General features: G+C 35.0%; 1 protein-coding gene across 3 annotated transcripts in view; it reads left to right on the top strand.

Moving 5' to 3' along the window:
• Positions 1 to 17964, top strand: part of Prkg2 (protein kinase cGMP-dependent 2) — a 103834-nt gene that overhangs the window by 69337 nt on the left and 16533 nt on the right. For all 3 annotated transcript variants that reach the window (XM_078021463.1, XM_078021462.1, XM_078021464.1), the window contains 3 exons: positions 11547 to 11710; positions 15924 to 16046; positions 16970 to 17032. In XM_078021463.1, coding sequence (XP_077877589.1) covers positions 11547 to 11710; positions 15924 to 16046; positions 16970 to 17032 — 350 coding nt within the window. The remainder of the gene's footprint in view (positions 1 to 11546; positions 11711 to 15923; positions 16047 to 16969; positions 17033 to 17964) is intronic.

Raw genomic sequence — 17964 nt, 5'->3', positions numbered from 1 at the left:
TTAAAGATAATGTGCAATGACTCAACAAGCAGTGAAGAAAACTTTAATGAATATTTAAAAACGACGCCCAAGAGTGAGTATACTATATATCAACATATATGGGCTGCAACAGCTAGAATTATATTTAAAACCTCAACCATTTCAGCTAGGAAATAAGAACAGTTAAAAATCAATGAGCTTAGGGTTGAGGATTTATCTCCGTAGCAGAGTACTTGCCCAGCACACACAAGACCTGGGTTTCGTCCTCAATCCTTGGGGGTAAGGTGATGGAGAGGGATGGGAATCAGTGAGCTAAATATCCAACTTAAGAAGATAAGAAAAAGACATAATATAAAAACAAAGAAAGGAACAAAATAAAGAGCATGAATTAGTAAAACAGAAAATAAAAAGAAATAGACACATCCAAAGCTGGTTTTCTGAAAAAGATAGATTAAAATTTAAAAATCTGTGTGAATACTGTTCATAAAAAAGGCTATAAAATAAATACTTTTATGAATAAACATAATTACTTAAAGCAGAGATTTATGTGGACCAGAAAATACTACATAGGAAATCTTAGGTTAAATGGAAAAGTTGTACAAAATGCCTAACCAAACAAAAAGAAGTAGAAAATCTGAGTGATCTTGTACCTTTGAAAAAGCAGTCACTTCAAAGACCTTTAATGTTAAAATTATGGATATCATTCCAAAAATAGTAAGGGATAACTCTTATTTTATGGGGCTAGTTAATATGAACTTAATTCTCCAAAGAAATCTCCTAAAAATGACAAATTAATATAGAGTCTTACTCATGAATTCTGAGCATAAATCAGGAGCAGAATATTAACAAACTGACTGATGCTGTGAATACAGATTCATAACAATTCATCATACAAGGTTGGATACGTCTCAGGAAACACAAAGCCATTGGGCCAGTTCTACACGTAAGGAGCTTGATGTTGCCACTCTTACCTCCTGAGGAAAGAGCTGAACAGACTGAAAGAACAACTCTTCCTGGATCTGTAAGAGAGAGGGGAGAACACAAGGAAAACCAATGCTTCCACTTCTGGAGAGAGAGACATGGGAATACAGAGAGAGGCAGCTCACAGGAGCAAGGACTCCCCAGGGGAAACCTCCATGTGCTGCACAGGGAAACCTTAACTGTAACCGATGAGTTGCTCTGCAGAGTTCTAAACTCCAGCAACTGCGGAAGGTCTAGACATGGGCAGAAGGGCACGTTTTTGTGAGTCCTCCAGGAGCTGCACTAGATTCTCCCAGTAGATATCACAGGGGCAAAAAAAGTTTTGATGGGTGCAATAGTAGACTTGACATAGTTAATTTAAAAATCTCTAAGTTTGAAGATATATAAAAAGAAATTTCCAAAACTTAAAAACAGGAGAGAAAAAAAAAAGACTGGGCAAAAAAATCATATATATATATATATATATGTATATATATATTACATAATATATAAAAATATATATAAATTATATATTCAAGGACTGTGGAACAACTACAGAAGGGAGAATGCAAGCACAATAGAATGGGAATAGAATGAGAAGACAGAGCACAAAAGGAACAGAAGCAATATTTGAAAGAGCAATGACTGAGAATTTGTCTAAATTAATGTCAGTCACCACTTACTTGTTTAGGAAGTGCAGAGCATATTATGCCTCTATACATAAGTGAAAAGAATGAAAGCAGTAATCCACACAAGGATGGAGAGTAATTAGGATTATTTTGTTAGCATACCTGTGAAGTGGTTTAGCATCATTTGGATACCTGAATGTAGACATTACCATGTCTGCTCAGAGCACGTGGAAGGAACCTAAAGATCCATAACAGAAAGATAACTGGAAAATCCCCAAACACATGGAGACTAAGCAATACACTAAAAAACAACACATGGGTATAATAGAAATATCAACAGAAATTTTAAAATATTTTGAACTAAATGAAAATGAAAACACAGTTTATCAAAATTTCTGGAATGCAATCAGAGCAGAGTTGATAGAGAAGTCTCTAGCATTGAGTGATATATTAGGATCCAAAATAATCATCTTTGCTCCTACTTTAGGAAACTAGGAAAAAATCAAGTGAAATTCAAAGTAAGAGAAGACAATAACTATTAATTTGTGCAGAAATTATTGAAATCAGTAACAAGAAATGGACAAAGAAAGTCAATGAAACCAACAGCTAATTCTTTGAAAAGATCAATAACACCAGTACATCTCTAGCTGTAATACTAAGAAAAGAGAGAGACATGGGGGGAAGGAACAGATTACTAAATCAGAAATGAAAGAGGGGTACAATGACAGAATTCATGTATATTAAAAGGATAATAAAGGACTACTATGAATAGCTGTATTTCCACAAATTCGATAATCTGGATGTAGTTAACTAATTATTTGAATGATAAACTCTCTTGAAAGACAAAGAAGAAATAAAACAATCTGAAGAGGTTTATATCTATTAAAGAAATTGAATAAATAATCAATAATCTTTCAAATGAGAAAATATCAGGCTCAGATGGGTGTACTGGTGAATTCCAGTCAACATTTGAAGAAGAAATTATACCAATTCTCTATAGTACCTTTCAGAAGATAAAGCAGAGGGAATTCTCCCTAATTCATTATTTCTTATTAGTGGATTATAATTATACGTAATAATGGGATCTATTGCCCTAACATCAAAAGCAGACAAAGGTTTTATAGGAAAAGAAAACTAGAGGGAAGATCTCTCCTAAACATAGCTGTAGAAGTCCACAACAAAATATTCGCAAATTGAATTCAACAATGTATAAAAAGAATTAAATACTAAAGTAAAATTAACTTTACCCTAGGAATGCAAGGTTTGGTTCAACATTTGAAAATCAATCAGTTTAATCCATCACATCAACAGGATAAAATAAAAACCACACAATCATATCAATAAGTATAGAAAAAGCATTAGACAAACTCTATCACCATACAGATTTGTTAAAAAATCTCTCAGTAAACTAGGAAAAAAGAGGGATTTCCTCAACTCAATATAACAAATATCTACAAAAACCCTACTTCTAACATAATACTGAATGATGAGCATCTAGAAACCTTTCTTCTATGATCAGAAAAAATACAGATGTCCCTTCTCATCCCTCCTTTTCAACATCCTACTGGAAGGCCTAGTTAATGTAACAAGAGAAGCGAATAGAAGATAAGCAGACTGGGAAGAAAGAAATAAAAATTTCTCTATTCACAGACAATATGATCATCCATGTAGAAAATCTGAAAGAATGAACAACAACAAAAAAATCTCTTGGAATCAATAAGCAATTACAGCAAGGTCACAGAATATAAGGTTCATATACAAAACTCAATTGCTTTCCTATATACTAACAGTGAACAAGTGGAATTTAAAATAAAAACACCATAATATTTACATTAGCACTCCTGAAATGAAATATTTGGGTGTAAACATAAGAAAATGTATAAATAATCTATATAAGCTAAATAACAAACCCTGCTGAAAGGAAATTTAGCTGTCCTAAATATATGGAGAGCTATTTAGGATTGTTCATGAATAGGAATACTCTGTATTTTTCACAGTGCCAGTTCTTCCAAACTTGATCTGAGAGTCACAGCAATCCTAATGAGAATCGCATCAAGTTACCTGATGGATAGTGACAAACTGATTCTAAAGTTTATATGGGGAGGCAAAGACCCAGAATATCAACACAACATTGAAGAAAAATGTCAGAGGGCTGACAGTACCTAATGTAGCTGCAGTGAATAAGACAGTGAGATATTGATGGAGGAGTAGACAAAGAGAGCAATGGAACAGAACTGATGGCCCAGACATAGATCCACATAGACAGAGTCAACTGATCTTTGGCAAAGGAGCAAAGGCATACATAAAGCAGAGTCAGTCTTTTCAACAAATGTGCTGGAGTAGCTGTATATCCACATTCAAAAAAAGAATCTAGGCAGACCCTGTACCCTTCTACTCCCTTCACAAAAGTTAACTCAAAATGGATCATAGACATAAATATAAGACTCAAAGCCATAAAACTCCTAGAAAATAATATGAGAGAATAACTAGTTGGCTTCGTGTATGGTGATGACTTTTAAGACATATCAAAGGCTATGGCCTATGAGAGAAATCATTGGTTAGCTACACTTCATTTAAATTAAAAACTTGCTCTGTGAAAGAAAATGTCAAGAGAAGGAAAAGACAAGCCTCAGAAGTAGGAGAAAATATTTTTAAAAACACACACACAATAAAGGACTTATTATTGAAATGTATAAAGTACATTTAAAATAAGAAGAAGAAAATTAAGAACTTTATTAAATAATGGGCAAAATACCTGCATAGACATCTCACCTCAGGAGATATACAGATGGCAAACAAGCACATGAAAAGATGTGTACAATCTAAATCATTAGGGGTTTAAACATTAAAACAGCAAAATAACACTTCTCACTTTCTAGAGTGGTTACATCTGGAACACTGACAACACTAAGTGCTGGCGAGGATGTGGAGCCACGGCAGAAATGCAAACAGCACACACACTTTGGTGGATGGTTTTCTGGTTTCCTAACAAAGTTAAACATACATCAACTATATCATTTAGCAATCCCAATCCTTGATATTTCCTCAAAGGAGTTGAAAACCGATGTTCACTTCAATATCTTCATGCAAATGTTCGTGGCAATTTAATTCAGAATTGGTAAATCTTGCAAGATGTCCTTCAGTAGGCAAATGGGTAGATGGCTGAATCCAGACAAGGGAATTTTATTCAATGCTAAAAGGCAATGAACTATCAAAACCATGACAATACATGGAGGAACCTTAAATGTATATTACAAAGTGAAAGAAAGTCCAATCTGGAAAGGCCACATAGTGTTTTATTTCAAATGTGTCACATTTTGTGAAAAGCAAAACTACTGGAGACAGTGAAAAGACCAGTGGTGGCCAAGTTGTAGGGTGTGGGAGAGAAATGAACACAACATATTTTGGGGGCAGTAAAAATACTTATATGATATATAATGATTGACACATGAAATCATATGTTAGTTGAATGGAAAGTATGGACTTTGGGCGATGTGTCAAATGTACCACTCAGATGGGGTATGTTGACTATTGAAAGACTGTATGTGTGTGTGTTAGTAAGAAGTACACAAGAAATCTATGCATCATTCCTCTTAATCTCACTGATTGTTCTAAAAGTCTTAAAAAATTTTTAAAAGCTCTGTTAAAGTAAACCACCACCATAATAGATTAAAGTAGAAAATCTATTATATAATCACTTCATAGTTGCAGAGAAAATTTTGATACATTCAGTTATAAGAAAATCTCTTAGCTAACTAAAAATAAAAAGAAATTTAATGAATCAAATGAAATATACCTAACAAAATTTAGAGCAAGCACTGTACATCATGATTAAACACTTGAAGTATTCTCTTGAAATCAGTGATCTATGCACCCCAATTCAGTATTTTATTTACCATTGAACTAAGATAGAGATAAACTTAAAAGACAGATGGAAAACCAAAGGACAAAATCTACTAGTTGATAAAAATTAATTATATAGAAATCCAAAGTGGAAAAACAAATGTTAGAATTAATTAGAGAGTTTTTAATGTGGGTTGCAGCATGTAAAATTATTAATACAAAAACAGAATATTTTAAAAATACAAAACAGTGTTATTTAAAAATCAGAAAAATAGTTGATAGAGGAAAAAATGCCATTTATGAAAAAAACATAACCAAGACTAGCAAAAATGGCAACAATTTTACTGAGAAAATTAGAAAAATTATATTTAAAAGATATTATATAAGACTTGGGGCTGGGGATGTGGCTCAAGCGGCAGCGTGCTCTCCTGGCATGCGTGCGGCCCGGGTTTGATCCTCAGCACCACATACCAACAAAGATGTTGTGTCCGCCGAGAACTGAAAAATAAATGTTAAAAATTCTCTCTCTCTCTCACTCTCTCTCTCCTCTCTCACTCTCTCTTTGAAAAAAAAAAGACTTAAATTAATAATTAATGTTGCTCATTCTCTCTTCTGGGCACAGAGCTAGACAATCCATTTCAGCCCTTTTTCTAGGTACTTGTGACCATGTGGCACATATTAGCAAAAGTGATGTGTACTACTCACACACCTGGCCTGTAAAATTTCTATGCAGTGGGTCTCTGTACTCTTTCTGGCTTGTTGCCAACAAACATAGCTGATTTGAATTTAGCAGAGCCCTGAGATGGAGGGAGCCTGTCTTCCTAAATCACTGTTAGTGGGGATCTACTCATTCCTCAGGAAAACCCAGAATGTGAGAAAGAAGTACATTAATATAGAGTTTAAGCTTTTATACCTTCTTGGATATATTTAGTGCAGCAACTAGCATTATTTACCTAACTCAGAAGGATGCACTATATTTCAAAACAGACTGAACATCCTAAAGATATCAGTACCTTCAAGTTGATCCACAGATATGATACACTTCCAGTGGAAATCCCAGCAGAGCTTTTCCTGAAAGTTTGGCAAGCTGGTTCTAAAATTTATGAAGAACACCCAAGGGCCAAGAATAGTAAGACATTTTTGAAGACAAAGAGAACAGGATGGAAGGAAATTGCTCCCTCAGATATGAAAGCTAATTATAATGCTATAGCTCAAACTAATTACTAAAGGAGGAAATACAAGTTAAAACCACAGTGATTTTGTACTCACAGATGGCAAAAAGGGAAATGTTTATATTATTAAATCATTGTGAGGATGTAGGGCAATTAGAATTTTTATACACTTCTGGTAGAGAGAATAGCAATATAATATAATCCCTTTGGAGAATGTAGTTGGCAATATCTAATAAATTTGAAAATGCCATCATATCTTTGACCCAGCATCTCTACTGTCTTATACATATCTATTAGATAACATGGAAAACAATATCAGTAGAAGAATTTTGGAGTGGCATGTAGTTGGAAATAGCACAGATATCCACCAACAGTAGAATGGATAAAAATCATAGTGTGTTAATTAAATGGTGTTAGGATACAGCAGTGAAAATGGACTTCAGGATGGATTAAGTTCACAGATATAAATTTGAATGATAAAAAATGCAATTTGCCCCAAAATAGATAAGATCTACCTAAAGTTTAAAATATAAAAGTTATGTCATACTTAGGTATATTAGATATGGGGCAAAATTAGAAATGAATGCAAGCAAGTGATAAGTGTAGATGTCAGGGGAATGATGACCTCTTGCCCATTGGGCAAAAGGTCTCCCTAGGAGAAGCACGTGGACCTTCCATGTTGGCTTTCCTCTAGTTATTTAACTGGTAGGTAGTACAGGGGGTTTTATTCTCATGCTTTATAGCTTGTTTACATGTCACATTGTTTTATAAATAGACTTTATGTATATAAAGTATATATACTTGCTATCTTTCTCTTTTTAGTTTCTCTCTTGCTCGCTATATATATATATATATATATAGATAGATAGATAGATAGATAGATAGATAGATATAGTATTTCCTAACTTAAAAATAATCATCAGCTCCAACAATATTCTGTTGCCAAGAAATTATTAGCTGTACTTAGTGACAGTTTTTCCCATCAGTGTGCTTAACATGGGCTACTGCTTCTCCTTTAAATACCTTCTACTTCCTCATCAATTTACCTGTACAAGGTTCCCTTAGAGCCTGGTTCAAGTCTCAGCTCATACAAGTACCCATGACCTTCCTAGACCTCATGCTTATTATATCTTATTGAAACCTTCCTAGACCTCATGCTTATTATATCTTATTGAAACCTTCCTAGACCTCATGCTTATTATATCTTATTGAAACCCATATGAGCAGTTATCTCTTCATTATTTTTTCTCACTAAACACAAGTTGAAAATCTGTTACAAATGCTGTAAGGTACAAAATGAATAGATACAATGTCTTTTCTTAAGGAGCTAGATTTACTCACACCCAATTAGATGGTACTCCTACTAGGGATGTAATTGTGGAATATAAGCAGTGTTAGAGATCCTTATAAGAGAGGAATTGGTTCTGTGATTCAAGGAAATCTTCAAAGAGCCTCAAAGAATTTTTCCAGTTTGCCTTCGTGCATGCAAATCATCCCTTTTTTGCCCACCTTCTACTAAATACTCTGAGCATTTCAGCTGAATCTCCATACCCCATAAAGAACAGGCCATTGTTATGAAAGGTTCATCCACACATACCTTAGCCTCTCTCTAACTTGATGGAAATCACCTATTGTTTCCTATTTGGAGGATGGACAGACGTATCTGAACGACATTGAATCAACTTTGGTTGTTGGCAGACAGGATGAACAGATTCCATTTTACCCTTGTCTAGACTTGGGTAAAAAAAAAAAGTGCCCTAAAAATGCCACATAAATATTATTTTGGAATGTTATGTCTCCATGAATCATCTGGCTTAATTAGACTGGTCATTTTGTGTCCATATTTATGTGACTGAGAGAACCAATATCTGACAGATTTTCTGACCTAGAGCGAAACTTCTGGGAAAAAGCTCATACTTGTTGGACCCAGTTCCCGCAAGCCACAGTGCTAATTTTTCTGTTTCTCAATGATGCAGTCATGGCTACAGATTTGGAAGTATCTTAAAACCTTCTCATTTATTAAAGTCTTTGGATACTTAATGATTGTAAGCTTTTAGCTTAATTTAAGCCATGTTTAATAATAGAAATTTAATAGAGACAAGGAAAATCTGCAGTCTGGTTCTCTGGAGATCCTTCTTGAAAGCCTACTTTTGCTAGTAGAATGTGAAGGGAAAAAAAACAGGGGTCTATTTTCTTATTTCTTAGAATGATCCCTTTAAGATATAAGTCAGGCCATAGCATCATACATCTTTCCCTTAATCCTACAGTAACTCTTAGAAGAAAAATCCAAAGTTCTTTCTGTGGCTTACAAACCCACTCCAGAATCTGCCCTCACTTCCTGCATCTCTCCCTCTCCCACATTATGACCCAGCCACACTGGCCTTCTTCCCAGGCCTTGAACTTACCAATGCACATTCCCATCTCAGAGCTTTCCTCCTGACAGAATCACTATTTACAGAACTTTCTCTAATTCCACTCAGATTTCTACTCAAACCTGCTCAGATGCTTTCTCCTTAGTGTGGTTTTTCTTGGTCACCTTATTTCAGATACAATTCATATTGCTCTCTGTGCCTAATTCTGCTGTGTGTTTCTTTATAGCATATGTCACCATCTGACATTCTATGATCATTATGGCATTATATTTATAAGCTTGTTTTCTTTCTCTTTTTCTCAATATAAACTCTGCCAGAACTCTTTCTTTATCCTGGTATTTGGTATATGGTGATGCTCAATGAATGTTTATTAAACAAAAATTAAGTAACTTACTTTTCATTGCCCAAATAGGATGGGGTAAAGAAAAGGTGGAGGCTTGTTTTAGAATCCATGGTGGTGTGAGACAGAGGGAGCTTGATTTTTATAGAAAACATACAGAATTTGACAGAAGATGTAATCTTCTCTATTAGGCATGTAACTTTGAGTAGGTCTGAATGTCCGTTTCTTCTCACCAAATGAATTAAACCAAAGTTGATATGATTTAAGAAGATAAAGAAAGTGATGAGTTCATAAATCCTAAAAAAATTATGTAGTGATTACCACCTATGGCTCAATATGCAAATATGATAAGAGCAGAACCAGCAATTTAAAATATACTACCTTAGATCCAGAAAACTTCTTTTAAATAGCTATTAAATATTCAGTCATTGTTGGGGACCGCAAATCAAGTCAAGATGGCGCCTGGCAGTTTGCCAGGAGGAGTGGTTTGTGAGGCAACGCCACCGAGCCATTAAGGTGATGGGGATTCCTTATTGGCTGACTACTGTATCTAAATGATGCTAATTGAGTCAAGCTGTGTGTAATCAGTTAGGTATATATACCTCTGCTGTTCCGTAATAAAGTGGTTTCCCTTAACTTGGGTTCCCGCTATGTTGAGTTCCTGCTCAGTTCCCGCTGAGTTCCTCCGTAATAAAGCAGTTCCCGCTTCAACCTTCAAGTTGCTTGTCACCTCCCAGTTATTTTGCCCAGCCAGATTGCAACATATATATCAGCCGGACTGCGGCAAGTCATTCTTTTTTTTTTTTTTATAAAAGAAACCACATACATACTTTTTTTAGATCATAAAAAATTTATTTTTAAGTTTAGAGTGATGAAAACTTTTTTTTCTTAAGCAGAAGCTAAAGGTAAATTAAATGCAATTAAAAATGAGTTGAGAAGCAGTTACAAACCAATAAAACATAATATTTCCACCTATTTGTGCACGCAAATGCAGCTATAAATGTTGCTTTCTTATCTCTTAAATTTCAGTCTTTATAAAATTAGCTACAATTTTCATATTGGTTTCTTCTCTGAGGAGTAAGTAGATGTGCTGATCTCAGCTGGTTACAAGTTTTAATTCTATAATATCACCAGTTATCTCCTACATATAATCTTTGTGAACTGTTCTGTGTGGATGAAAGAAAACAGTAAAAGCCTACTTTGAATTATATTATGTAGATTCCCTTTTCCCAGTAAGGAAATTCTTGCTATTGTGGGATAATAACAAAGCATGTGTAAGATGGTAACTTTCTAAGAAATTTAAGGTAAAATAAAGATTTTAAACATTTGAATAAGTAATGGGGCATGGATTTTACAACTCACTGACTTACACTTTTTTAGGTGAAGGCTGATTTTGATATGCTAACTTTGTTTATTTAATTCTTTAGACAAGATTATTGCCATATTGTTGAGATCATCCATGTGTAATGAAGTTGTTAAAATGTGCATGTTACAGTCCAGGAACAATTTCTGTGACTGTTTACTTGAGGGAACTGGAACATGGTTTTGTTAAAATAGTATCTGTATATATTTGAGATGAAAAATATGTGCTAAATACCCCTACACAGGTCTAACCAACTGTTTGTTGTACAGGGCGGGTTTGGTTTCAGTTACTTACACTGCCTCAATTCAGGGCCTCTACAGCTCCAGCTTTGTTCCCTGTCTATTCTGTGCACAGAGTTCATTGAGCAGAAGCTAAGAGAGGTGGGAGAGCCCATTTTGAGAAGACAGAGAAGAGGGTGTTGATTCTTTACCCTGGGAGAGTCCCTCCTTTCCTCTCAGGGACGTTCTCAGAGTCATGGCCCAGTAATCTCTCTCCAACCCTATTCCTCCAACTGTTTGTATTTCCATGATGGAGCTTTCTGCACCCAGGGTTGTATCACTTCCCCTTTCTCATTTCTTCCCACTGAATACAACCATCATATTGAAATTTGCTTTTGATACTGCTTGTTGGGAGCATATTACCAAAATTGAATTATCTTCTAAGGGTTAAGAGAGTAGAGGTGCGTGCAACTAGATTTACATCTGATCCTGCAAAGAAATATGTAACACAGAGAGAGAAGAGACAGAGACTCTGTGTGTGGTGTGTGTGTGTGTGCATGTGTGCGCATAGGAAAGGGTGGGAGTATAGAAAGATTTAGGAAGTTACTGGCAGACTTAAAGAAGAGCATAAGTTTTATAATCTCTGACATTTTCTTTGATTCCTTTCCAGGTTGACTTTGGATTTGCTAAAAAAATAGGTTCTGGACAGAAAACGTGGACATTCTGTGGGACTCCAGAATATGTAGCTCCTGAGGTCATTCTCAACAAAGGGCATGACTTTAGTGTGGACTTTTGGTCCCTGGGAATTCTAGTGTATGAGCTCCTAACAGGAAAGTAAGTGTACATCTTCCAGTTTTATTTAGACACTTTTTTAGAGAAATGCCAGAGTAACTCACTAATGATAAAAATTTATAATTCAGGAGTTTAAAATATTTATGAAATATCTTTATTAAGTATATTGCCTTTTTCTCTTTATATTGTTTCAAATACAGTGAGGTTGTAAGCTTATAGCATGCCAGAAAAGATTCAGGAAGTTGAAAGAAAGGAGTATAGAATTGCTTTTTTACCTAAAATGTCAAGGTACCTTATTGAAAATAACATTAAATATGGGAAGGCTTTCTTTGGTGATCCAGCATTAGACTAAAAGAAGGAATGAATGTTTTTAATGAAAGTTTTGAGTGATGTTATAATTTCCTCTTTTTAAAATTTGTTAAGAAGCTATTTTCCTAATTCAATTAAATTCATTGATCAAACAAACTAAACTTAGCCATATTCTTCCATCTTCCCAACATATCATTAACAAGAAATGCTAAGAGAAAGCCATACTGCTGGATTTAAATTCTCATCCTCTTGCCAACTCCTTTCTAGAGGTGTTAATGAACACAGACAAGACGCATCAGGGGTTTTAGCAGTTAAAATTGCATTGTAATTTCCAAAGAGATTAAAATACTATATTAATGAATTCAGGGTCCCAAATATTTAGCACACATACACACGTACAGACACATGCACACGCACATACATCATAGAATCTATGTGATGTTTGCTCACATTTGTAAAATGCTTCACAGTTTACAAAGCACTTATGTAAGCATTATCTAGTTTAGTCTTCATAAATTGGTATGGAAGATAAGGCAGGAATTTTTATTATTATTTTATGATTCAAGTTTTATTATGATTATTTTATGATTTGAATTTTATAGATTAGAAAACCAAGTGAGAAAGCTACCTGCTGAAGATCCGTAATTTAATCTCAAGTCTTCTGGTTCTAAATGAGGTGCACTTTTTGTCACACATGTGGCATTATATCTATTTAGATGTAACATGTGGACACACACAGAATTCAAATCAGTTTTCTACCTCCTTTCTCATTAACTGATTGTATTATCCTTATAACAATTTATAACCAAATATTTCTCAATCTTAATTTCAGAGAGGATTCACATATGGAATAATTTAAGAAATACTGGGGTAGGTCTATTGGGGGTGGGATAGAAGTCTCAAACACTTACTTGAGAAAGAGAGCTTAGTGGAATCACAGAACCTTCTTGATTTTTTTTTTCCTGTGCTGTTGGACCACTGCTCTACCACTGAGCTATCCCTGCAGCCCTTCTTGAACTTTTTATACTATAAGCTTCAATATTAGCTTACCTGTGTCTACATTCAGCATTTTCTTTGAACATGCTGGGCAAACAGATATGAAAGATGGTTTTATATTATCAGTTATCATTTTCAAATATTCATTGCTTACAATTCTGAAGGAAAGAAGGGAAATTTTCCAGGGAGTCATTCAGAGAAGAACACTGTTTAAGGTTTGGGGCATAAGGAATTTTATATCAAGAGTTTTTTTCACCATTTTAGATGTTTCAGCTGTATTTCTGAGAGATACAAGATGGTACCTGTAGGTGACTGGAGATATACATTTCAATCTTCATCAATTAGAATAAATTGTTACAAGAAATAGGGAAATAAAGTGAGAAAACAAGGAAGGCGGGAAATCCCACCACCTTGGAACTGCTTAAGTGGCCGTGAACTGTCATGAAGAAGTTGGGGAATTATTTTTGCAAACGTTTTTAGGGTAGGGCAGGAGAAAAGTAAATTTTAAATGCCCTGAACTCTAGAGAGGCAGGAGGTAAGTGAAAAAGAAAACATCTGAAGAATAAGACAAAACAAAATAATATAATTGTAAATGTATGTATCTCTCTCTGTGTGTTTGTATGTGTGTGTGAGTGTGTTTAAAATATCTTACCAATGTTTTTTTGTTGTCGTTGTTTTCTGTCTCCGTCTCTTTACAAGTGAAACCTTGATTGTTTAAAAAAAAAAAAAAAAAAAAAAAAACCTGGTATACCACCTTTGTTTCAAGTTTATTACCAAGGGTGGGGAACTCTCAGTATCAAAAGTTCTCCAGCATGGCTAAAATACAGCAGAGTAGCAGAAATCGTCTTTAATTTTAAAAAAATAAATGGCATAACAGAATATACATGAAATTATTTTTTAAGAGCAAAGTGGACTATGAAATGTTATCTAATGTCAGTGATCAATTCTCAATTGTTTTTTTACTCATCTCAGCTGTAAATTTCCTTGAAATATTTCTTGCACAAGGACTCTAGGACCTTCCCCTTTCTCCTTATCCCATACTGGTGGCTTCTTCTCAGTCTCTGTGGCTGGACCCCTCCAATCTTTCCAACATCTCAACATTGGACCTTTTTAGCCCTCAACCTCTCTTTTATCTACCACTCCCTATGTGACATCATCACGTTCCATGGCCATAAATGCTATCTGATGACCACGAATCATACTTTCATCCCTAACTTCTTTCCTGAATACTAGACTCATAAATCCAACTGCCTGCTTAACATCTCCATGTGGATGTTCAAAATTTAACCTTTGATTTCCCTTCCTCATAACTTGCTCTGCACCCTCACTGTGTTAGTCAGTTTTCCATTGCTATGACAAAATACTTGAATAAACATCTTACAAGGAAGAAAAGATTATTTTGGCTCAGGTTTTCAGAGGCTTCAATTTAGGCACATTTGGACCTGTTGCTTTTGGCCTATGGTGACACAGTACATCATGGCAGGTACATGTAGCTAAGGAGGCCTATTCACGTCATGGGTTCTGGTAAGCTAAGAAAGAAGAGACCAGCATTTCAATATCCCTTCCAAGAGCATGTCTCCAATGACCTCACTTCTTTCCAAAAGGCCCCACCTTTTAGAGTTTCCACCACCTTCCAGTTGCACTACAGGCCGACAACTAATCCTTTAACACACAGGCCTTTGGGAGTGCATTTCAGTTCCAAATTACCAATCACCACCACAGCCTTTCTTCTTTTAGTGATCATAGTTCCATTTTATAGACATTTAAACCAAAATACTTCAGCATCATTCTTGAATCCTTCTTTTCCTCCTACTCACTGCCTTCATATTAGCAAATCTTATTGTCTTTACCACCTGTCTTAGTTCAGGCTGTTAGAACAAGACACCATAAACTGGGTGGCTTAAACAGAAAACATGCATTTCTTATTGTTTTAGAGGTCTAAAGTACCAGATCAGCATGCCAACATGACAGAATTCTGATAAGGACTCTCTTCCTGGGTATAGATTTCCAATTTCTCCTTTGATCCTGATATGGTGAAAAGATGGCCAGCCAGCATTCTGTCCTCCTCTTAGAAGGGCACTAATCTCATTTGTGAAGGCTCCACCCTTATGATTTAACTACTTCCATAGGCCCCACCTCCAACTACCATCACCTCATAATTAGGGTTTCAACATATGAATTTTGGAGTGGTCACAGACACTCAGTTTATTTTACAGTCTAGATAGATCCAGAATCCAACCAGGTCTCACACCTTCAATACCATTGTCCTCTGCCAGGATAGCAGGCCTTCTTATTGACTCCACCCAAACTCCATCATAGTTTATTCTCCATGCATTGAAGAAAGCTAATTTCTTCATTAAATCACCAAATATATACATTTCCAGATCCTTACCATAGCCCAGTGGATCTACAAGATGTTGCCTTCATCTCTTGCGTTCCTTAGCTGTTGACTCACGCCACCAGCCACACTGCCCACCTCACACCTCTAGAACACACAGGCCTATTCCCGACACACGATCTTTGTTCTTCCTGTCTTAGAGCCTTCTGCCCACAGATTACAGTGTAGCTCATCCACTTCCTCTCTTTACTCATATTTCAGCTCAGGAGAGAGGCTTTTCCTATTCACTCTTTAAAAAAAAAAAAGTATCATCTCTCTCTTTTCCTTTAGGTTTTTTTTTTTTTTAAGGATCATCATTAACTGACAGATTACCTGTGTGTGTGTGTGTGTGTGTGTGTGTGTGTGTGTGATTTAAATGATGTGAAATTAGTGAAATGATTTTCTAGCACATATCCAAATATGTGCTATAAAATAACTAGGAAGACAGGGGAAGAGAGATAGAGAGGAGGGAAGGAAGGAAAGAATGGAGGGAGGAAAGAAAAACTTAAGAGAGAAAGAAAAAAGAAGCCCTGGATTCTGGTCTTAGTGTGTCCTATTTTGGATTTTCCCTAGCCCACCCTTTTCTGGGGTTGATCAAATGATGACCTACAATTTGATTCTCAAAGGAATTGAAAAAATGGATTTTCCCAGGAAGATAACAAGAAGACCTGAAGATTTAATTCGCAGGCTTTGCAGGTGAGAGTGACCATAAGTATAACCCCTTGTTTTGGATTAAGTGTGAAGGCTTTCAGGTTCTCTCCTTATACATTTTTAAATTAGGTCTACACTTACTTTTTAAAAATATTGCTAATTATATTTAAAGAAAGTTGTTTTTTTTTCAGTTATGAAAACTAAGTTAGGAGTTTTGAGTTTACCTCATGTGTTGTAGAATCCAATAGCAATGTATACTTTAAAAAGATCCAAATTTCACAGATTATCTTCAGGAATCATCTTCATCTGTTACAGGGCAAAATAGAATCACAAACCTTGGGTTAAAAATAAAATTATTTATTTATAACCTAGTTGTTTTGAGAGAAAATTAGTAGTGTTGATGCCTTTTTTTTAACTTTTAATTTTTAAAAGGCATTCTTCTGATCTTACTTTAAATTACCCCGTTTTTTTCTACTTAATACTAAAATCATTTATCAGAAATAGAAGGTTTCCAGCTTTTTTTTTTTTGGCTAAGTTATACTTTGTTGCTACTTTCTTTCTTTTTGTTTTGTGCACTTGAACTTTTTTTGAATCATTAAAATTTAGTAAATTTAGAACATGAAACCTAGCTGTGGTGGCCAGCAGGAATTCCTGCCTGTTTCTAAGAAGATTCCAGCTTAGATGTAAATGATTCTCTGAAGCTTTCCCTGGTTTTCTCAGTTGAGTTGGCAAGATAGTACTTACTAAGTATTTATTTATAGCTCCGTTAAAGAATTCATACAAATACATTCCTAACTAGTTCAACTGTGCCTCTTCCAGGAGGGCCACGTCTTTTTCATCTCCCTAAACCCAGGTGTCTGACCTACAGTAGGAACTTGATGGATACTGTTGAATGAATGAATGAATGAATGAGACTCACTCAAGTATCATTACTGTAAATTCTCTTTTTAAAAAAATTATGCTTTCAGGCAAAATCCAACAGAAAGACTGGGAAATCTAAAGAATGGAATCAATGACATTAAGAAACACAGGTCAGTAGTTACTTTTTTGCCCAGAATAATATAGAAATTATGGGAATTTCTATATTGTGTAGATTTTCCATTTTTTCTGTGTGTGTGTGTGTGTGTGTGTGTGTGTGTGTGTGTGTGTGCAAGCGCGTGCATGTGCAAACTTGGGGGGTGGTTTTGTTTTGTTTTTCCTCCTTTGTTTTGGGTGTGGTCAATGCAATCAATCTCAAGGAGATTTTTGTACTGTTGGAAATTTATATTGGGTATAGATGAAGTTATAAAACAAGTAACAAAATCACATCTTCAGGTCATAGAAACTTAGCTTTTTATTCACTATTTTCATTGCTTTGTATGATGAACTTGGATTCTATAAGGAAATTAAGTTCTGTTTTCAACACTAACTTTTTAAATAAAATAGACTATAATCATTACTGTCAATATTCAGGAGAAAGTGTTAGCTAAGTAGGTAGTAAAATAGCACCAACTTATGATGTTTTAACTTTATGATTGTGCAAAGTAACACAGTCTGTAGAAGCTATATGATGAATTTTGAATTTTGATCTTTTCTGGGGTTACAGATATGTGGTATAATATACTCTTTAGTGATTTCTTGCAGCTGCCAGGCACAGCTCCTGGACAGCCACATGATCATGGGGGCAAACAACCAATACTCCTTAAGGGACTGTGTTGTTAAGCTATAATGTTCAGTAGGGTAGATATATTTTAATGTAGGATATTTTCAGGTTATAATTGGCTTATTAATATGTAACTTCATAATATTTCATCTTATTCTCTTTCAGTTTTAATATGTTTAAATATAATTTTCCTTACCATATTTCTCTGAATTCTCAAGTCTCATGTTAATTTTATTTATTTTGGTGAAGAACATAGATTTATGCAGAACTTCAAGAATCGAGTTCTCCTTGTACTGTAATTTAATATGCAGTTAGATTTTT

This window comes from Ictidomys tridecemlineatus, chromosome 9, assembly GCF_052094955.1.
Source record: "Ictidomys tridecemlineatus isolate mIctTri1 chromosome 9, mIctTri1.hap1, whole genome shotgun sequence".
Classification (NCBI taxonomy): Eukaryota; Metazoa; Chordata; class Mammalia; order Rodentia; family Sciuridae; genus Ictidomys; species Ictidomys tridecemlineatus.
Note: the sequence above shows the minus strand (reverse complement) of the source record. Positions and strands in the feature narration are given on the sequence as shown.